The sequence below is a fragment of the Elgaria multicarinata genome, chromosome 4 (genome assembly GCF_023053635.1).
Source record: "Elgaria multicarinata webbii isolate HBS135686 ecotype San Diego chromosome 4, rElgMul1.1.pri, whole genome shotgun sequence".
Taxonomy (NCBI): domain Eukaryota; kingdom Metazoa; phylum Chordata; class Lepidosauria; order Squamata; family Anguidae; genus Elgaria; species Elgaria multicarinata.
The window spans coordinates 133,350,834-133,373,477 of NC_086174.1; the positions used below are offsets into that span (position 1 = coordinate 133,350,834).

Here is a 22,644-nt window from a genome sequence, read left to right on the forward strand (position 1 = left end):
GAGAAGGGAACTTGTGGCCCTCCAGGTGTTTTGGCTTACAACACCCATCATCCCTCACCATTGGCTTTGCTAGATAGAGCTGATGGGAGTTGTAGGCCAAAACATTTGGAGGGCCAAAAGTTGCCCACTTTTTGTTTTTGCTTTGCAGCACCACCTTTGTTATGCAAGCTGTAATATAAAAACCCAAGCTATATTCCCATGTTACAGTCAGATCCCATCCCTGACACACACACAAAACCTCTGGCTTGGCAGTAGGAAAAGGCCCACAAAGATAACCCACAAAAACCTTGACCTATAATGCTCTTCAAGAATCACTCTTAAACAGCCCAGAATGTCTGCCTCCAAATACGTCAAAGTAACATAAATTCGGAAGAGTTTTGCTCATGCTGCTTTAGAAACTTACCTCAGTATGAAAGATAACCCTGACTTGCATTCTTCAAAGTTCAGGTTTATTTAAGCTTGAAAGTTTAAACCTAGGCTCACTTGTTTCTATTTATGACTAAGAAGATGTTGTGTGAGAGGAAAGGATTTCCTCCAAAAGTGGAGAAGGGAGACACCCAGTGGAGAACCACACTCACAACAATGCATTCAGAAAGCAAATGTGAGTAGTCACATCTATAGAAAATTTGGGGGAACGCAGGGCTGGCGCTACTGTTAGGCCAACTAGGCAGCCACCTAGGGCGCAGGCCTCAGAGGGGCGCAGTACTGACCTTTAAGGGTCACAGTTTTATACAAATTAGCTGTTTTAAGAAAAGAACATAAGTTCTTTAGTGCTTTTTATTTTTTCTACCAAACATCTGTTCTTAAAAATTGAAGTTGGCAATTTTTGGGTGGTGATGGTGGTGCAAGTAGCTCGCCTTGCCTAGGGCGCAAAATAGTCTGGCCTGGGGGGACGGGGGCAGATAATGTGGTGTAGCACTGTATTACAATGTGCAGTCTGAAGGCGGGAACCCTCCCAAGTGCCTGAACACAACAATGCTGCTAGTTGGACAATTGTGATGTGTTATAATCACAGCAACTAGGATGGACTTACAATGGGCATAGTTTTCCTCTGGCTGTTACCCAAAAATGTTCCTAGAACATGCAGGTTCACTAGAAGCAAAAGATAGGTTGACTAGAGGTATTGTACAAATTATAATGGAATCAGGTGCAACCTTTTTCTCTGCAGCTTGAAAAGCTGCAACTACTGAAATTTCATCACAATTGTCAGACTTAAAGGAGCCCTGTCTTTACCTTTGTTCACCCTAAGGCTGTAATCCGTTGTATGCTTACATGTGCGGAGGCCCCATGGATCAGAGAGGGGCTTAAATCTTAAACCATACATTTAATTATGTTGAGGATGGGAACAGTTCCAGGATTTGAACTTGTTGCCTGAGTTATTTGCCCAAGATTATCCATAAACTCATAAAAGAGCAGATTATCCATAGAATCCCACCTCCTTAGCCAATATGTAATCACACCACTATCTTTGCAGCTAGCATTCATGCTGTATTCACTCAACCTGCAAAATTCAAATAGTGTAAACTCTTGAGAAGAACTTGCCCTTGGTGTTTAACCACAAGATCATTCCAGTTACTTCCAATGGCTGTAGGGAACATCTATATGGTTCGTTAGGCATCCAACAAATACTGTTTTTGCAAGCCTGACATTTTTATTTGTCATTTTTAGGCAATAAAATGCATAGTCCTGCCAGGTATTTGACATTACACTGACTTTGGAGTATTGCCTTTCCCACATATTAATAGTAACTCTTCGCGGACACAGCACTGGTATTTAGTTAGATCAGGCCAGCTTATTTTATTATTATTTTTTTAAAAAGAAAACTATTTCAAATTAAAACCCACACAGATGTTTTTAATTTTCATACGGTGGGGGGGGGGGGAACGTGAAATTCTATTGTCCAGGGAAGTGGTCACAAACGTTAAAGGTCTAAGAAAAGAACACCAAGTGTGTCTTTGATGTTACTGGGGCTGTTGTTTTTTAAATGCCCGTTTACACAGGTTCAGTTATTTCTGCCTTATTCTCTCTCCAAACACAGGCCTATAAATAGCGTGTGCTACATCAGGACAAAGGTCTATGTGCACCTAATTGCAACACATTAGAATTTGAAGAAATACTGCGTTTCAGAGAAAATAGAATTGTGCAGGCCGGATCCAGATGAGGAAACGGCAGAAGGTAGCTATTTATATTCCAGTCCTAGCATGTATACTCGGAAGTAAATCAGAGGGCGTTCCATAGGAGTTGCTTCTTAATGGGCTTATTTAGGATGGCAGCATGAGAGTACAGAGCATGTTCCGTTGAAAACAGTGGGGCTTATTTTAGAGTCAATGTGCATAATTCAGGCTGTAATTGTGGTTGGGATTGCAGTTTTGGAGTTCAGGCCTGTGTATGTTTATTGGGAAGTTAATCCTATGACTCATGCAGTTAATCTCAGCATTACGGGTCCTCCATAGCAGCAGGGGAATGGTAACAGTGAATTCAATCACGTGGCTGGAAGCCATAGATGATCTCTTCTCCACACAAGTAGCTTTCAAATTGGTGGTCATCTGGATCCAACCATAAGACTTCCCGTGAGGAACAGTGGGTAGCGTTGCCAACATTTTTTTTGCCCTGCTGCTATAGCTCTATGAGCATCTCTTGCTAGGGAAATTTCCTAGTAGAGTGTTTGCTGGGACGGTGATAAAATGAGAGAGCTTCAGTTCTTTTAATTTCTGCATGTCTGAGTGTGACAAGCGCAGGGGTGAGGCAGCTGTATTGATCACCCCTAATCCTCAACAGGTTTACCAAGAAGTAAATCTTACTGAATTCAGTAGGTCTTACTTGGAGTTGAACCAAGGATTTTGGTCTAAAGAAGGGTGGCATTTTATGAATCACCAAAAAAGAGGGTACCAATTTGCATAAAATGTGCATGCATAATTTAGATGTATAGATGGAAATTTAGAAATAATTATTATAATTTAAATAGAAATACCTCTCATCATAGCACAGAAGACTGTGACTAGATGAACTGTGTGCCTGCCAGCTCAGGTGCTAACTATTCATGGGCAAGTTCTTATAGTTCTTTACCAGACTTGAAACAGGACAGCTTTTCAAATAGAGAACACCTTCAAATAGAGGACAACCCTCTAGCAGCCCTTCAAACAGAGGGCTGTCCTCTGTAAAAGAAGACACATAGCTACCTTACATGGGATTGAATCCAAATCCACAACATCTCCTCCATTGATTAGCAAGAGATGCTGGAGCACCTGCTCCTAACTGAGAGACCTGGAAAAACAACTGAATCTTTATAAAAGAAGACTCATCACACTTTGTGTTTTTTACACTTGTCTTAGGGTGACCATACTTGGGAAACCAAAAAAGAGGACACCTAGTGCGTGTGTGGGGAAGCAGCTTTCTGAGTCCTGCAGAAAGTATGTTATTCCCCCGCCACCTAAAAGAACCTGATTGGAGTGGAGGAGGGGAAAGGATTTCATTCTGCACCACCACCATCCACTCCAATTGGGCCTTTTCTATAATGTCCACGAATGACCCACTTTCCCCTTTAAGACCTCAATTGGAGCTCGGGGTGGGGGAATGATGTGCCTCAAGAAAGCATGTCACTCCCTCCTGCCATGCTAATGGCAGCCTTAAAGGGGAAGGTGTGTCATTCCAGGACATTATTGAAAATTATAGAAAATCCCCCCTGACACCATGGAAAGAACAAAAACCAGGACAAATCCGGGGAAATCCTGACAGTTGGTCACCCTAACTTGTCTCTTTTCCTTAGTCTATTTTGTGCTGGTGAGGAGCGATGTTGTAAAAAGCGCTCGTTGAGATCTGGAGTACTTTGATTTGCTTACAGTCCTTTGAAAAGATGGAGGCTATAGAAAAATTGTTCGGCAGGTAAAGTACCTTGAATTCAAGTCTTCTTGTTTTCTGATACGTTTAGTTGGTTAATAACTCCCACCCCTCTCAATTGTAGAACCTTGCTGCTGTTTCTTTTGTACCAGTCTGGACTAGTGAGGACTCAACAAACACTTACCCCACCAGGTTGGTTAAGTGATTATCAGTCGCCTCCTGCTCCATTAACCATCTCTCTTGGTAAATTGCTGTAACGGATCTCCTTCAACCCTTTGCCAGGTTTTATCAAAAGTACCTGTTTCGCCAGTATGTTTCGGATGACGTTGGATGAGTCTTTTCTCCGGAAAAAGTTCACAAACATAGAAATAATTGGTGAGCTCTAATCCATGGAAAATAATAAATAGGGTATCACTTCACTTCATACTTGGACCCTGATCCAATCTATATTTGCTTGAAAATAAAGTTCTATTTAAATCAATGGGGCTTACTTTGAAGTAAGTCTGTATAGTATTGCAGTCCAAAATAAGCTAGTTGTGATTGGGCCTAACTTTTTGTGGGTGATGATAATTAGTAGCTTTTACCTGGACAAGTTTGTCTAGCATATGAATATGTATACGTTTATTCCTGGCTTAAACAATGAGTGTAGCCATGTCTATTAGTTAAGATTGTTAACGTCAGCATGGTTGTCATTCAGATTTGGCCTAAGGCCATAGCTAAACGAGGCGGGTTGAGGGGGATGATTTCCCGATTTTATGATCACTAGATCCCCCCTCAGTCTACACGCAGCGTGTGACGTCCTGGGATGAAGAGGCCGCCATTTTGTTTTTTGTTTTTTTAATTGGAGAAGAGCGTTGGTGTGCAACATGTAAGTTTTTTTTTTAAAAAAAAAACAAAAACCCTGCTCCCCCCACCCTCGATGGCCACGGAGCTCTGTGCCCGGGTCCTCGCTTTTACTCGTGAGGAGCCAGGAGAAACCGCGGTGGCGGGCCACATGTCCCGCAGTCTGGGGATCATCCAGGGACTGCGTAAAAACCACGGAAAAACTGTAGGGCGTTATCCCGGGACAAGGGAGGGATCATCCCTCTCTGCTCCCGGGATCCCCTGTGCATAATATGAACACACAGGGACAATCCCGGGGCGATCCCCGGGTTATCGCCCCGTCTAGCCATGGCCTAAGTCTGCTGGTGGGAAATGAGATGGATGCAGGGCCAAAACTACCCTTAGGCAGAGTGAGGTGATCACTTCAGGCAGCAGAACCTGAGGGGGCAGCCTCCCACCTGTTCCTCCTGAACTCTGGCTGTTCTTTTCTCTTAAGACACAACTATGTATGCCACATAACCTGCCCTGGCCCACCTAAACTCACCTGCTGCCTCAGGTGTGGTGGAAGACGCTATCCTGTGGCCAGTGTAGAAGTAAGTTTCAGTTGCTAGACCAGCTGGCTTCTGTATGTGGTATGGGGAGAGGGTACCATCTTGTCCTTCACCTCAGGCCTCAGTCTGGATGGGTTCATAAACTGTTGTCTTAAAAAACATATCTACCCATTTTATGAAACTGATTGCTGAAGATCAGCAGTGCTAAAATTAGAACCATTTAGGGTGCCTAAAACAATATCTTAGAAACATACATGCAGACACACACGCCCCATATGCCGCAAACATTACATTTGAAGCTTCCGATACTAAATCATGTCGCAAAATACTGAGGTTTAGATGAACTTTGAGCTACTATGGAAGTCCTTAAAGACAGTGCTACCTTCTAAATGTCATATTGGAATGCTTGATTAAGCTAGCTGCTGAAGTAATATCTCTATTGTGTGTCTCTAGATCCCTCCGGTGTCATTATCCCACTTGACGATAAGCTGAAAGCTCGCTGTGGCTATGTCAAGTCAAAGGATGTGCAGGGTAACACTGTCTTCCGGGCTTCTCTTCTCGGTTGTCATGTTATAAATGAGGTGAGGCCAAAGAATGCTTTGATAATGTATAATCTCAGAAACAGCAGTCCAGTAAAGATTAATCTCCAATATAACTACTCAGTCCATTCTAGCAAGCACATGCATCTAAATAAAGCATTGTCTTAGGAGACTTAAAGTTATACAAAATTTCTGATCAGAGAATTGTGGTAGAGGATCCTGGTATTATTATTATTATTATTATTATTATTATTATTATTATTATTATCACCATCATCATCATCATCATCCTCCCAATCCCATGTCAAATTTCATACATTTTTGTTTAGCTATTAGTTTATAGCCTGTCTTTCTGCCAAAAATGGCGTTCAGGGCAGCTGATTAATTAAAACAAAATTTTAATTAAAGCCTAACGAAAACAAGAAGTTAAAAACGCATAACGATAAAAGAAAAAACAGTACCCAGCCAATGAAAAACTCCTTCAGCAACAGATCTGCAACTCATATGCCAAAGGCCTGCCTGAATAAAAACATCTTAGCCTGCAGAAAGATAAAAGAGAAGGGACAGATTCAGAGAACTTGATGTTAATAATAATAATAATAATAATAATAATAATAATAATATAATAGAAGAAGAAGAGGAAGAGGAGGAAGAGAAGAAGTAGTACTGCTCTCTGAAATCACAGTTGGGCAACTTGTGGCCCTTCAGATGTTTTAGCATATAAATCCTATGGTCTCTCACCTTTGGCTATGATGGGTAGGGCTGATGGGAGTTGTAGGCCAAGAGTACCACATCTTGCTCACCCGTTAAATCTAATCTGTACTTTTAAACTGAGGTGGCTGATTTTGCTGATCTTAGGATCTCTAGCACTTGGGAAGGGGGGCGGAAGAGAAGCAGAATTTAATTTCCAGTAGTATTTAATTCTTCTGCATAGCCATGTAGCTACACTCTGCTAGTGATGAGTTAGAGCACTCATGCTTTTTTGCTTTCGGCCTGCCCAGTGGCAGATAATTATGTTGAAAATAGCTCACAGAGTGATGTGGGCAGGGCAGGCTTGAGGAAAATTACTATAGCTTCAGGATTATTTGAGCGGGGTGGTCGAGGGCTGGCGTGTGCCTCTCTGCGCTGGGTGCTAGGCTTCTTATTGCTGCTGGGATTGGTGCCCCAGCTTGGTGTCACCACCACTCACTGGTAGGGTGGGGCCACTTACGAATCGCCAAAAAAGAGGACAAAAGAGGACACTTACATATGATGATTTTTTATGTATAGATGTAAATTTTAAAAGAAATTCTAATTTAAATAGAAATACAGTACATCTCACTATAATATGGAAGGTTTTGACCAGGTGAGCTGTGTGTCTTGCTCAGTCTGATGTCCAGGTGTGGTCGATGGGCAACTTCGAGGCCCGGGTCTTCCTTCGGAGGGTTCTTTCTCTTTAAACCTGGACAACCCTTCAAACAGAATGCTTTCAAAATGGAAGACCATCCTCTACCAGCCCTTGAAATAGAAGATTGTCCTCTATTTGGTGACCACCAGCTGGTCATCAAGGAAAGCAAAATTCAGCAGCAGGTCAACTCACTAATGAAACTGGAACGGCCTCCTAATCTATTAATACAAATGAGAGAAGAAACAATTGTTAAGTACCTTTAGCTCACAGAATTGCAAATGTCATGGGAAGGAGCCTCTTAACTGTATACTGGGTGCCCAGGGAAGGAGCTAGTCACCAGAGTTAATGAGCTTCATCCCACTTACCCGTTACCCTCAAATTATCCCCATAGCGTAAAGCTGTCGTTGTTGTTGTTAGCTAAATCACACCTTGCATGGCAGCGCTCCTAAGATCCTTTGCACACCAGGAAAGGGTTTAAGGGGGGGAAATGTAAAAAATCATAAAAAAATCAACGGACGACCCAATCAGATTCAAATTTGGTATGCTTAAAGCCCTCCTTAATATCTATTACTGTGCCAATTTTGATGTCTTTATCTTTAAAACTTACGCAGATGTAAGCATTTGTTTAATTTGTCCTTTAAACATATCAAATCCTCCTCCTGCGCCCCCAGTGGCCGCTCAGAGAACAACAAAATATTTGCTCCTAAAGAGGTAGTAAAATAGGTCGGTTCTTTTGGCTAAGAAGCACAATTAAAGCAGGATGCATGGGAGTACTTCACAGTAAAAGCAGATTACAAGCTGGAAAACTTCGGGGTCCTTTGCACGCAATTCAGTGTTAATTGCACTGTATAACCCTGGTGTGACGAAGCTAAATGAGTGCTACTGACAACTTGATGATGTCCTTTATAGACCTCTATCATCAATGCTTCCTAGAGATAAAGTTCAGGTCACCATTGTGAATTTAAATGGTCTGGTAAGCAGAATAAATATGTCTGTGGCACATAGTATATTTCAGGGGTCCTCCAGATGTTATCTGACTGCAACTCCCATTATACCTCACCATTTTAGTCCTACAACATACGGAGGGCCACAACTTGCCAACCCTGGAATATGGTCTGCTGCCTGAGCATCAATAGGCATGCTAACCCACCTGTGTTCCTGTCGGCTACCTGTAGAAATAGATGATCTATAGGGGAAAGGGGGAGGGGGCAGTATTGATATACTAATGAAAGACCACATTTGCGAGGGAAACAACAACAATGATTCTGGGTAGTTAACGGGCCGTGTCATTAAACTAAGACATGGCAGCAATCCAGCTATGCCAACTTAGTTTCTTGTGAAAAGCAATTGCTTGGATGGGTTTTGCAAGAGAAGAAGCAGCAGCATGATGCAATGGAACATCAGCAACATCTCCAGAAGAAATCCAGACTGTGCTGAGTGATGAATGTGCATAAAAGTCCAATGTCCTCTTCAGATGGTATCTCCACTTGCCTTAAAATGCAAACTACAATAACTCAAAACTAATCAATTTGTACAGAGCTAAACTCTGGCTGTCTTTGTGACAAAACTATGCATTTCCTGTTGGTAAACATGGCATTCCCTCCGAATGATAAGTCTTAAATGATTGCAGATGGATGAAAGATTCTCTCTTACTGTAAACATCAAAGTCTCACCATTTGAAGACATGAGGGAAGCTTCAAATTACCGACATCGCTTACACTGCTCCTACTTCCCATGGGCTCCGAGGGAAATAGTGTGTGAAGAGAATTACATGGAGGTAAGATATGGTTCAGTGTGCCCATTAGAGATTATAAGCTACCTGAGAGAATAAGTTATTTGCCTGGTTGGCTCTGCTGGAGATAGAGGATTTCGGTGGATAAGCATAAGCACAGCCTTTGTCCTTTGTAAACAAATGGAAAAATATTGGCAATTTAACTTTCCTAAAATAAAATGGTGCGCATGGAGGAAGTAGAACAAATTTGGGCTTCATAAAAACCTGTTGAATTCTCTATTGAAAGAACTCTAATCTTATTTCAAGGTGTCAGTGAAGAGTGACGTCCCTGTGATTTCAGATGATGAGACTGCAGAATGGATGTCAGCACTGCCAGAGGTAGGGTGGGAGTATTATTTTTTTATTTAATTAATTTCTATTCTGCCTTTCAGGGCAAGAAACCCTCCTAAGGCAACTTACACCCATTTAAAAACAAAAACAGTAGAATTTAAAACCAATCAGCCTTTATATGGCATTTTAGCCCTTTCTCCCCCTGGAAGGAATAGTACTGGAGGCTTGTGGCACCTTTGGAATTGAACTGCCTGTTCAACCCATGTGCTTGTACTGTACTATGGGATTGGGTACCACATCATTGTTTGCTTCTATCCCACCTTCCCCCAAGGATCTTAAGGTAGTGCACATGGAGGTGGTTGTCCCACTGTATCCTCATCAACCACCTTACAGCGAAGCTGGGAGGTTATTATTGATTAAAGGGGGCTTTCTCCACGGCACCGAGTTAGCACCGCTCCGCTGCCAAACCCCATGGTATCGCCGGTGTGCGGTGGCAGCGAGTAAGCGTGGGCTTTCTGTGGCCATTAGCCTCGCCAGGCCCACCCCTTGCTTTGCCCAGGCGGACGGCAACCAAGCAGGAGTCACCACGCCTCCAGAGCAAGGATAAACTATGGATGTGCTGTACTCACCTCACTCTAGAGGAAAAACGTTGGGGTAAGTCCCCAACTTTTTTTCTCCGCAGCTTCTCTGAAAAGCCCCAGGGTGGATGGGTGCCAGGTGCTGCATTGTATAATTGATGCAGCGCTAATGCGCACCCGCCCTAGGGCTTTCCATGCATTTAGACAGCTCCCAGGTTACCTAGTGCAAGGGTGGGCAGAAGGTAGATCCCCAAATGTTTTGGACTTCAGCTCCCAAAAGCCCCTGCCAATGGTCAGGAATGCTGGGAGTTAAAGTCTAAAATATCTGGAGATCTACTTCCTGCCCCCCTGACACAGGCCCGATCTACACCTCATGTCATATCGATACAACCCCATCATGGTGATGCTATATCCCTCTTGCACATTTATATCTTGTAGCGCACACAATGACATCTGTTGTGGTATTTTGGATAATATGGAAAAAACAGGAAATAACACTAGAAAAGCAGTATATGGAATGTGTAATGCACCCCAACATCAGTGTACTTCAATACCCATAAAAAGCCTTCGTGAATTCCATGACTGAGCAGGTATTTGAACTCAAGTCTCGTGCCACTACATCAAATCACAATAAACAGGGCAAAACATTCAGTCAGCCAAGGCCCACCTCATGTCAGTGGCAGTGGCTATGATTTCAGGTGACTGTGATTAAAGGATCTTATGACATACTTCATAACATGACTTTACTGTCGTTTGCCGGCAAGATCCAAAAACGCTCAATAGAAGAAATATCTCCACTCTGAATGATTCATTTGTAGACGTAACTAGATGATCATTCACTTCTATGTCTCTGAAGAGAATTTTTGCCTAACCAAAATTATACCACTACAAATCTGTCCATAAAACCCAGGACTTTTTTCCTGGTAAAAAAGTGGTTGGCGACTACTCTGCAGTGTGTTTTATCTAGCTTGTGACGTTATTGCTGGGTAGAACTTTGTACCTTGCTCTTGACCTGTATTCATGCATAGTGTTGTTTAAAACAGCATCAGTTTATCTACTATGTTGCAATGAAATTGGAAGCTCACACATGCTTGTCCAGTGGCTTTTCTTACTCCAAAGCTTGAAAATTCCTATCTGCTAAATCATTATTTTTCCTCTTTAGGCACAAAGAGTTGTGTATCAGATGTGGCAGCTGATATTCTATTCTCCTTCAGGGAGGAAGACAATAGTGGTGAGTGATGCTGACAAGCTAGGCTACAGTTTCAATAATACACTGGCAAGAGTATTCCTCCGCTCTCCATACTCTACAAATGAAACTGAGTATTCGATGGTGAGTGGTCTGCACTTGAGAGAAGGTGATATTGTTCCAAGGGTCCCATACTCCAGCTGGACTGGTAAAACTTTTCCATATACCTCTAACAGGTTAATGGGGTCACCATGAGCACTATCAGCTCCACCTCCATGTATAAACAAAGATGGCTGCTTCTGTTGATCGACACCACTGTTTCATGCCCAGTTGGCAAGTATCTCCGATCCCCTACCCTAAAAATACACCCCTAATTCCTATGTCCCCATATGTCGAATTCTTCTAAGGCAAACCATTACACGAATGTGTTACTACATCCAGGACCTACTTTCAGGTGGAGTTCTCTGCTGATTATGCCCGCAAGACTGAATAAATAATGTGCATGCTGAAGTGCTAGACCTTAAAATGAGATTTAGCTAGCTTCTGCACAGGTGGTGTGGCAATAGGGTTCACAAATATTAAAATGTTAACCTGCTGACTGTAATGGGGAAAGTCGCCTGATTTTGTCCTGCAGTGATCTGAATCTTACTAGTTCCATACATCAACAGATGGTATCAGCTTCACAGATGCTGCCATAATATGGTCTGTGCCAGCTATTATCCCTAGACTGGCTCCTCAAGAACTGACCTTTACATCTCTTAATATATCGATGGGAGTTGATGGGGAAAGAATTGAGAACCCTGAGAAACGCAACTTTACACTGGAACGTAACACCACACACATTGCAATAACAATCCCAATTGGAGCATCCGGGGGCAAGCTTAAGGTAAGTAAGTGCTGTAGAAGTGTACAGTACAAAAATAGGCTAATATTGGTGTAGCACAACATGCAAGTTTCCATTGGTTTAATGAACTGTTAGACAAAATTGGAGAACATTGCAACAAAGCAAAATGCAACTACTTGTTTTCTTTGCGTACAAACAATGCAAAAGCTTAATCAACCTAGCTAAATTAGAAAAGGTGTATGTGCAGAGCCCCAACACATGTTCTACTGGCATTGGGGCATGTGTGTGAAACTTAGGGCCCCGTGATATGTGGGGTTTGGTGTGAACTTGCCTACCAAGCTTTTGTTTATATACAACGCTGCAGCCAACAGTGAAAGGGGTGGATCATTAGGTTCACATGATACCAGGTCTCCATGGCTTGCATTGACTTCATATTGCTATTTAAGCTCAATTCCAGATGCTAGAGGTGACCTATAAAACCTTGAACAGCTAGGTCCCTTCATACCTGAGAGATTGTTTTTTGCCAGAACCTTTAAGGTTGATCAGAATGCTCTAAATATACTATGCATCAAATCTATACGCCTTGATGGCTACCCAAGGTTATGGGTAGCCATCAAGAGAGGCATTCTTGATGGCTACCCATAACCTTGGAATCCCCTGTACATCCTTCAAAAGCGATATAAGGTGCTTTTATTCAAGCCGACTTTTATTCAGGAATAGGGTGATAGAATTAGTACACGGTTGCCTGTCCCAAGTCCTTCATACGGTCTTAACATTAAATAGCTACTGTTAATTGGGGCAATAGCAAGAAGTTTGCAAGGTACAATTGAGTACTGCAGAACAAAGTGTAGCAAGACATAAATCCTGTATATTTTAAGTTCAGATGCCTATGTGACGGTTTCATCTGTACTGGTGGTTTTTACTGGTTAGTCTTAATAGGTCCATTCCTTAAACCATGGCTTTAACCATGGTGAATAAGGCTTTTTGCTTTATTCACCATGGTTAAAGCCATGGTTTAAAGTGCCTTCTAAACATAGCCCTGCTTTCTGGCTTAACCACCATGGTTAAAGCAATGGTTTAAGGTGTCTTCTGAATGGGGCCAATGAGTATAACTTACGCCTTACAACTTTTTTTTCCTCCCAGAGCACTGTGTCCAATGGCATCCATGGGGTGACCTACAGGATCGACTTATTCTTGGAGCATGCCTGGACAGATACAGATTGGCACTTGACCAAGTACACTGTGGTTAACCCAATCACTACACCCTTCATGCCTCGAATACCAACAGTAGTCAACAGTAAGTTGTGGCTAAGTTGCAGAACTAGGCAGAATAAGGATGATAAAAATGACTTATTTCTCAGCTAACCCACGAGATGGTGATGTTGCTACTGTGGTAAACCTACAAGTAAATGTACTGCCCTTTAGAGATCTAATTACCCGGGTCCTGATCTTGACTCAAAAGGTTGGAAGGGGAAAGCACATACCTTGTAGCTTTTGAGATTCAAAGTGAAGAGCATCTGATGTAAAGGTATCATGCTAGAGGGCGAAGACTGTGAGGATTCTGACTTTTCATTTTTGAACAAGTTGAGTTTGCAGGTTCCTTTGTAGATGACATCCAATAGTGCACTACCAAAATGGAGTATAAGCTGGATACTCAAAGAACACCCTTCCTTCTTCAGGAAAAGTGTTTGGTTATTGCCTGTAGCTCACAGTTGTGGACTTCCATAGTCTACCTATTGAAGACATGTAGCTCAGCTTTCAGAAACATGGACACTGTTCCGGTATGTTCCTAAATGAGGAATTTAGCTAGTAGCAAATATTCTGTTGAAGGTTTATTGTCAAAATACAGGCCACTACAAAATGCTTCAGGAAACGATTGTTTTCTAATGTTGTTCATGACATTCCATGCTTTTTGTCTTAACAGACACTGTTCCAGAAACACGACTGTTTAAGATAGTCTTGGGATTCTTCCTTCCTGATGTCACTCTGGTAGCACTTACAATAGGAGGCGTGCCTTTATCTCTGAATGAAGCAGTGCAAAAGGGCTACAAGATCTCTGACACTCCCTTCCCCAATGGAACAAAAGGGTTTAAATTGGAAGTACCTTTTGACGATCCCAATGTCATAAAAGAGGTAAGGCAAGTGGAGGCCCTCCCTTGATATCTTCAATGGAGCAGACCCGGGGTAAAATCTAACCAGCCTTTCTTAGAGTAGGCTTATTGAAATTAAGAGGAACCAAGTTAGTCATGACTAACTTAAGTCTCATTCATTTTAGTGGGTCTACTCTAAGTAGGACTTATGTTGGATTTTACTCTTGATGCCTAAGCTAGTGGCATGTTGAAGCTGCAGAAGTATTCTACATGAGTCTGTTTTGAGCATACATTTTCTGATCCTGGTTAGTGAAATTGATTTAGCAAAAAGGCATGCGCTGCTCTGCATTGACCATTCAAGGTGGTGAAGGGGTTAGGGCACAGCAATAGACCACTACTTCACTAGCCAATTACGCAGGAAACAGGCAAAGCCCTTAAAGTTGAGTTATTCAGAAAGAAGTCATCTGTTTCTGTATGCCCCAACCTAGATGAGATGAACTATAATAACCATCATCCCCAGCTAACATGCCCAATGGCCATGCTGACTGGGGATAGTGGGCACTGGATTCCAACACAACTGGGTAGCACCAAATTGGCAAAGGCTGCTGTATCTAAAGGAACATCTCCTCCCATATGAACCTGCTTGGACCCTTAGGTCATCTTCAAAGACCCTCGTCCAGGTGCCCCTGCTGAAGGAGGTTAGGTGGGTAACTACAAGAGAGAAGGCCTTCTCAATTGTCCCACCCCACCCCACTGATGCATTTATGTTAGATCCTCCTGAAGGGAGCTCATCTGGTACCAACATTGCTGTCTTTTTGATGCCAGGCAAGGACTTTCTTCTCCCCAGGCACTTTGCAGACTTAGTTTTCAGAGTTTTATGGCTGTTCTTACAATTCTTTATATTTATCTATCCCTGTGCTGTTTCTCATTTTTGCATTGTATCTTCTCCTTGTAAAGAATGTATTTTATTCTTTCACCTGTTTGTAATACACCCAGAGGATCCTTGTTATTGGGCAGATTAAAATATAATAAATAAAATAAAATGTCGATAAAACTAACTCCCATAACTACTATACAATTGAATATTCCAAATGGGTTTTGCCTGTGAACATGCTGGAAAGATTCTTACCTAGATTTTTATTTTAAATCTGCGGGTGAGGCAGTTGGGAAGGCATTAGAGGTTTTAGCATTGCCATACGTTCAAACTGATTAAGCATCAGGGCCTGCCCAAGACATTTTGCTGCCTGAGGCAGAGGATAAAATGGCACCCCCTCACATTCCACATATTACCAATGTGACTGTGATTCCACTACACCTGATGACAGGCACACACAGCTCAGCCGTTATACCTCACTGCTGCCCACTGCTCTGTTCCCAAGCATCGGTTGCCTGAGGCGGCCACCTCACTCTGCCTAATGATAGGGCCAGCTCTGTTGGGCATATAAGGGATCCAGAAATTATTGTCTGGAAAATCCTTTTTTTGATAAAGCTAATGCTGTGTACCTCCTCCTCTCTCTCTCTCTCTCTCTCTCTCTCTCTCTCTCTCTCCTCATGGTTTAAAACCTCCTTAAAGTATGTGAACAAAAACGAAACTAAGTATTGCCTCCGTGTGAACTACACTCTTCACGTGGGTCCTGAGCAGAAGCTGTATCACCATCCTGCAGATGTAGAGTGTATAATGGCAGATATCGGTGAGTCGCCAGTCAGTACTGTCAAAACAGTGACTCATGAATTGGCTAGCTTAAGTGTTTTGCACGATAACCAGATGGCTCTTGATTTCATCTCAGAAGTATAGACCAGCCTTCCCCAACCTGGTGCCCTAAAGATGTGTCAGATTGCAGCTCCTATAATTTCCAGTCAGCATGGCTATCCTGGCTGAGAATTAGAGGAGTTGCAATCCAAACACATCTAGAAGGTGCCAGGTTGGGGAAGGCTGAAATAGTCCATTGGGAGTAATGAAGTCTGTGTGTAACTTTGTCAATGAGCCAGTAGACTGTCTGAATCATTTTTAAAACACAACACCCTAATTTAAAACTTTTTACTATTAGGCTGTCCTAAATATGCTCCTGCCTCCAAATGAGAAGCAAATACTAATTCTTAAATTTAATTTTTAGGCATAATCACAACTGTGCAGTAGCATTTTTCCTCTTTTGGTCTTGCAATCCACTGACAGTCCAGCCTGCAACATGCAGCAGCGTACTTCTAATTTTCTTTTACCCTAATGCCTGTCCTTCCTCACTTTTTCCTCAGATCCTTTGCTTCCACTGGTGCACCTCTAGCCATCTGGGACACAATCCAGATTTTGCACTGATTTGAACCCCAGTTGAAGGCCAATGATGTAGATCATATTTGTATTGACAACCAAATGGAAAACTTGTAAAAACGAAACAAAAAATATCTTCCTCTCAGATGGGGAATTCTAGTCCCCACTTTTTTTAAAGAAAAGGTTTAAAACTGGAAGATCTGTCAAAACCTCTGAAAAGGGAATTGGAGACCTTTGACTGTAGCTTAAGGGTGGGCAACTTATGGTCACCACATGTTGCTGGACTGCAATGCCCATCATTCCTCACCATTAGCTATGCTGGCTAGGGCTGATGGGAGTTGCAGTCCAACAACATTTGGAGGGCCACAAGTTGTCCACTCCATAGTATAGTTTATTTCAGGGGTGGGCAGAAAATAGATCTCCAGATGTTTTGGCCTTCAACTCCCAGATTCCTGCTTGGTGGCCATGCTGGCAGGGACCTCTGGGAGTTGAAGTGCAAAACATCTGGAAATCTACATTCTGTCCACCTCTGGCTTACTTTAACATTCATTTTGTAATTTTTACCCTTTTTTGTTCCACAGAACTACCAGAAGGCATTGGTTACTGTGACAAAGTGAACCTGTATCTAGCCATTCCACTTACAGGCCTGTACAAATACTGGGACCTATATGCCGGGAATAAGCCTCTAAATCAGGCCACTGCCCTTGCAGCTGGGTATCTCATGACTACAAATGATACTCATGTAGTACTACAAGTGCCTCTCTTTGCTGAAGGAATTATCTATGAGGTATGTAATATTACAGCCTCCATACCTAAAAACTTTCATGTGTCAGTTGGCTAGAAAGCTACTTAAACAGAAGCTATACAAGGCTTATCACAATGTTAGCAAGCCAAGGTGCCTTTCCTTCCGTAACTCCACTCTCCCATCCTGGCAGTGAACTATAGGAACTGGGTACAAAGATGAAGTAGAATGAGAAAGGAGGTTAATGGCAGGGTGTCAAATCAATTGCCTTTCAACCTGGTAGTTTGGTGGGGTGTAGTACCTAAGGTGTTGGACTGGGAGTTGGGAGATCCGGGTTCTAGTCCCCACTCAGCCATGGAAACCCACTGGGTGACTTTGGGCCAGTCACAAACTCTCAGCCCAACCTACCTCACAGGGTTGTTGTTGTGAGGATAAAACGGAGAGGAGGAGGAGGATATACGCTGCCTTGGGTTCATTGGGTGGGGGGAAAGGCGGGATATAAATGCAATAATAAATAAAAATAAATAGTTTCTGTTTCCCAAAACGGTGGGGTTTGATTACTAAGAGGCAGACTATGCTGAAGTGGTATTAGACACAAATCTAGGACCTTAATACCACTCACACCCAGGACCAAATCCAGCCCTCCAGGCTACTGTCTATTCTGTAGAACTGGGCATGTTGAGTAAGGTCAGCATTAAATCCAGCCCTCCAGGCTTACATGGCCACACACCCTTCCCCTGTCCCCCATCCTTTCTTGCCCAACTAGCAATTGGATGGTGATTTCCCAGATTTGTGCAGTGTTTACCCCATTTTAAAAGGTTGGAACGCCTGTCCTAAGGCTTAGTTATTGGCAGCAAGACCTTTAAGCTAATGCGTGCTGGTGTGCAGCCCCCAAAAGATTTTCTGTAATTGAATTTTCCCCTTGGGCTAAAAGAGACTCAACACCCCTGCCTTAAAATAATTGCTCAAATGCTAACACTAGATTTTGAACAGACAGACAGCCTTACATATGTGGCTCTCATGGTTTTTTAAAGGAAGTGTCTATTGAGAGAATCCTTGCTAGATTTGATCTTTCCCTGAAGAAAATCATCACTATGGAGACCGTGGATATCTTCTCCATTAGATGCAATTTTCGCTCCTCACAATTTATAGGTGAGCTGTATTCCATTCCCAGTTCAGAAGATCATCTATGTGGGGAAGGTGTCTTGGGATCTAATTGCTGTGGTTCGGTTTGTTTTTTAGTGTGCTATCCTAATGGAACAATAACTGTATCTGCGCTCATGAAGACGGCTCCATCCATTGACATGGGCAAAACCAGGCTGAAGGACAGCACCTGTAAGCCTAAAGAGTTTACCAAGGAAAAAGCCTTCTTCCAGTTTCACGTTTCTACTTGTGGCACTTCACTAAGAGTAAGTAACTGTGTGAGAGGGGTTGGGCAGGAAAATGGAAAAGGTGTCTTCTCCTCAAACACGATGGACCTGAAACTATTTTTCCTGATAACAGCTTGAAGGTGAACGCCTTATTTATGAAAACGAAATATCTTTTGAAAAAGAGACTCTTCCAGCACAGGGACCACCAATGATCACAAGAGATCCAGAATACAGGTAAAACTGATTAGACCTGTTGCCTTCCAGATGTTTTGGACTATAATTCTCAGAATTTCTAACTACTGGCCATGCTGGCTGAGACAGTTGTCCTAAATATTCTGGAGGGCACCAGGTTGCCTACCCCTGAACTAGACTAGGGGTAAATGTATCCCTAAAGTTGATGATGAATAAAATATTAGAATGTAAGCCTATGCGGCAGGGTCTTGCTATTTATTGTTTTACTCTGTACAGCACCATGTACATTAATGGTGCTATATAAATAAATAATAAAGTATCTCCAAACTAAAAGTACCCTTCTTTGCAGACTAACTATCTTATGCTATTACCCAGTCAAAGAGACGTTAATGCAAAGTGCTACTTTCTATGGCTCCTCCTCACCTAGAATGTTTCCTCCTTTTGGCTACGGCACAATGATGGCTCAGTCAAATTTGGCAGGTATGCAGACAATCTTGTTAAATGCATCACCCCGCAAGTATTTTATGACATCCTTGGGTGGGAATGAGGGTTCATAAGAGAATAACTCATAAAAATTCTCTCCTGCAGGCCATAGAAGAACAAGACAGCTTCTGAATATCATCTCAAATGTGTTCAAAGGTAAGATTCTCCTAAGGAGAGGGGAGAGTGGTGAAAGCTATGCTAAACTTAAAATTGAAATCATCCATTGATACTTTAAAAAAAAAATCCTCCTCATCTCCCCTACCCACCCTCTTGACCCCAGATGAATCTTTCAGAGAAACCTATGGGCCACATTCAATAGCTATCAAGTACTCATGGGAACCTCTATTTCTTGAAGTTGAACTAAAAGATGAAGCTCCTGAGGTTGAACTGTACTTGGATAACTGCTGGATGGCAGAGGCTGAGGAGTTCAGCAGCATTCCCCAGTGGAACATCATTGCAGATGGGCAAGTAGCTCCTCACAGCTGTCTGTAACCATCTTGATCCAGTTTGTAGACTGACTCTCTCGTCTCCTTCCTCAAACAGATGTGAGAACAAAAGCAATGGATATGTGAAGTTCTATCCCGTAATTAAAAGTAACAGAGTGAAATATCCCAATCACTTCAAAAGAGTGAGAATGCAGATGCAGACTCTTCCTCCAAAAAAGGTACAATCCAAGTGGAACTTCCTAGCTGGGACTAGGAAATATGCACCAAATCTCATGGCGTGACCTCCCATAAGCAATGAGTTTGGAAATGCTAGAGCATTACTTGAGCATAAAAAATTAAGAGTATAAGAAATTAAGCTGCTTCATTTTTAAAAAGTCACTTGGCTTCCTCAAATGTTAATGTGTTAGGTGGAAAGTGTTACCGGATGGAGAGGCGTTATGTTTCATCTGCTTCAGGCTTCCATTCTAGTTGATGCAAATCACTTAAGCCAGACTCCCACTGATGATGAATAAAACTGATGGAAATGGCACCCAGGAGGCACAAGCACTACAAAAGAACCAGTGCAAATGCCATCCAGGTGGAACAGAATAAGAAGCCCTAGAGCAGGGGCTCATCTACACCAAGCAGGATATTCCACTATGAAAGCGGTATATAAAAGGCAGGAGCCACACAACTGCTTTATAGCGGTATTGAAGTGCACTGACAACTATTGGGGCCCATTGATACATCTGCACCAAGCAGGATATAACACTATGAAAGTGGTATGAAAGTGTTATGTGTCAATGGGCCCCAACAGTTGTCAGTGCACTTCAATACAACTCTAAAGCAGTAGTGTGGCTCCTGCCTTTTATATACCACTTTCATAGTGGAATATCCTGCTTGGTGTAGATGAGCCCTAGGTGTAAGTGGCAGCCTAGTGGCCCCAGATGCTTTGGACTACAGCTCCCGGAATCCCTGACCATTCCCCATGCTGGCTGAGGTCTATGGGGGTTGTAGTCCAAAACATCTGGAGGGCACTAGGTTGTGGAAAGCGGCTATTGCATCTATGCAGGCCTGCTTTTAAACTGAGTGAATGGTCATCACTCGTCAGAAATGTTTTGCTTTTACGCAACAACTTCAAAATGCCAGAGCTTAGTAAAGTTGCTACTCCAGACATTTAAAGGAAATTTGTCTCAATCCATACAGTAGTTCTAGCTTTTCTAAAGAAGTGTTTTTCAAAAGCAACAAATGCTTGTCAAATAAGAGCACTTGAGGAGTACAACATGTTAAACTTCAGAGCTTATTATTCTTAGTTTCCTAAGACATCTAACAAAGGATCCTTTTCTTCTTTCTCTTCTTCCCCTTCTCTCCCTCCCCCCACCCAATTTCCCAGGTATTCTTCCACTGCACAGTAATAGTCGGCACTTGCCTTCACACGCCTGTTAATGGTCTTTCTTGGAAACAATGTCTTTCTGGAAGGAAGTTTGGTAAGTGTTCCACTGAAAATTGGGGAGAACCATCTGTTAATGGGAATGTTGGATTTTAATATAACACATGAGGTAATTTGTCTTCTCCCACCACTCAGCCTAATTATGATTTTAAATATTGGGGGCAACCAGCTCACTTCAAACAGAAATATTTGACTAATACTTGTAATACTTCAGATCAGCATTCTGAAATTCATCCAAGTCGTCATGGTTATGTAGTGGCTGGACCAGTCTTGATTCTTCATCCTGAACAAATTGAGGAGCTGGAGATGCAAAGAAATTGGGTAGGTTTGGGGGTTGAAGGAACAAGATTGGAAGAGTTGTTGTATACACTAGAGGGAATAATGCCTTCAGTCATATAGCTTGATAGCCGAGGCTACAATCAGGCGTTGCAGTTACATGTACTTAAGCCGCATTGCTTAATTATGGATTTAAGCCTGTCTGATTCTAGATAGAATTGTGGCATAATCTTTTTCCTCAGACTCTGGAAACCATAAAAAACAAGCCATGATCAAAAGAAGCTGTTCATGTGTATGCTAAGGGAAGTGCAGCACCACAATAATAAATCAGTGCAGTTCCATAATGCGTGCAGAGGAGGGAGTTAGCACCTGGCACAGTGGGGTAAATGCTGAGGCTCACAGACAGCATGGATCCCACCACTGTTGATGCCAGCCTCCTTTTAAAAATAAATTACAACCCTGCATTCTGAAGAGAAGTCCTGGGTGAGGTACAGCCACTATCTTCATTTCCCCCAGAATACCTCTGGGCTCTACATGATGGTAGTGGCTGCAGCTTCACCCAGTGCTTCGCCTTTCAGCTCCAAGCTACCTGATGTCACTTTACCCCTGCTGCTACCCCCTTTTAAACTCACCCAGGGCATAGGGTATGAGAATGAGGGGCTCCAGAGGTCACCTTGCCCAGGCCCCCCTTTATATTTGGCACCAGCCCAAACACAGAAGACTCCTTATTTTTATCAGATTGTGACCTACAACATCTCCCTTCCTCCTGGGTCTAGAAGCACTTTTTAGACAGATTAATATACTTGATGCAGCCACATCTGTTCAACAAGAAGTTTGAGTTCATAGAATCATAGAATAACAGCGTTGGAAGGGGCCTACAAGGCCATCGAGTCCAACCCCCTGCTCAATGCAGGAATCCACCCTAAAGCATCCCTGACAGATGGTTGTCCAGCTGCCTCTTGAATGCCTCCAGTGTGGGAGAGCCCACAACCTCCCTAGGTAACTGATTACATTGTCGTACTGTTCTAACAGTCAAGAAGTTTTTCCTGATGTCCAGCTGGAATCTGGCTTCCTTTAACTTGAGCCCATTATTCCGTGTCCTGCACTCTGGGAGGATCGAGTGTCCCAGAGTGTCCTGCACTCTGTCTCAAGCTGTTAACTAGAGCAATCTAGTTAACACTGCTTAACCCCACTGCTTAATCACTTAATTGTGCGAAACTAAAGAGTGCACAATGCCAAGTCTGTGGTACATGCATTTACCTTATAAGCATCCATGTGCATAAGGAGACAAACTAAATATTGCCTTTCTCTTCCAGAAATAACTATATGATTCTGGCCTCTGGATACGCTGTGTTACCTGTGACTGCTTAAAATGTACACATCACATTAACTTTCTTTGCCATCCAAAACTTCATAAATTAAAAGGAGATGCAAATTGTGAATTTGTCTTATTTGGGTCTTAAAATTTGCCATCATTACTAAAGCTTTTTGAATAGTACATTTTGGGGTGGGCTTTTTTTTGTTTTTTGGTGGGGGGAGGCTTATCC

The 22,644-nt window shown here is 42.6% G+C and overlaps 1 protein-coding gene across 1 annotated transcript; it reads left to right on the forward strand.

Moving 5' to 3' along the window:
- Nucleotides 1-2,087: 2,087 nt before the first annotated feature.
- Nucleotides 2,088-22,519, forward strand: LOC134398229 (uncharacterized). Its single transcript, XM_063125482.1, has 24 exons — nt 2,088-2,175; nt 3,767-3,882; nt 3,962-4,029; nt 4,120-4,212; nt 5,664-5,791; nt 8,767-8,913; nt 9,175-9,246; nt 10,939-11,106; nt 11,199-11,295; nt 11,631-11,848; nt 12,950-13,103; nt 13,731-13,939; nt 15,470-15,587; nt 16,741-16,946; nt 17,936-18,053; nt 18,144-18,310; nt 18,405-18,505; nt 18,813-18,943; nt 19,052-19,102; nt 19,227-19,410; nt 19,490-19,610; nt 20,765-20,858; nt 21,036-21,142; nt 22,414-22,519. Exons 2-24 carry the CDS (start codon nt 3,854-3,856, stop codon nt 22,417-22,419), a joined length of 2,787 nt encoding a protein of 928 aa, XP_062981552.1. The 5' UTR covers nt 2,088-2,175; nt 3,767-3,853; the 3' UTR covers nt 22,420-22,519.
- Nucleotides 22,520-22,644: the final 125 nt, after the last annotated feature.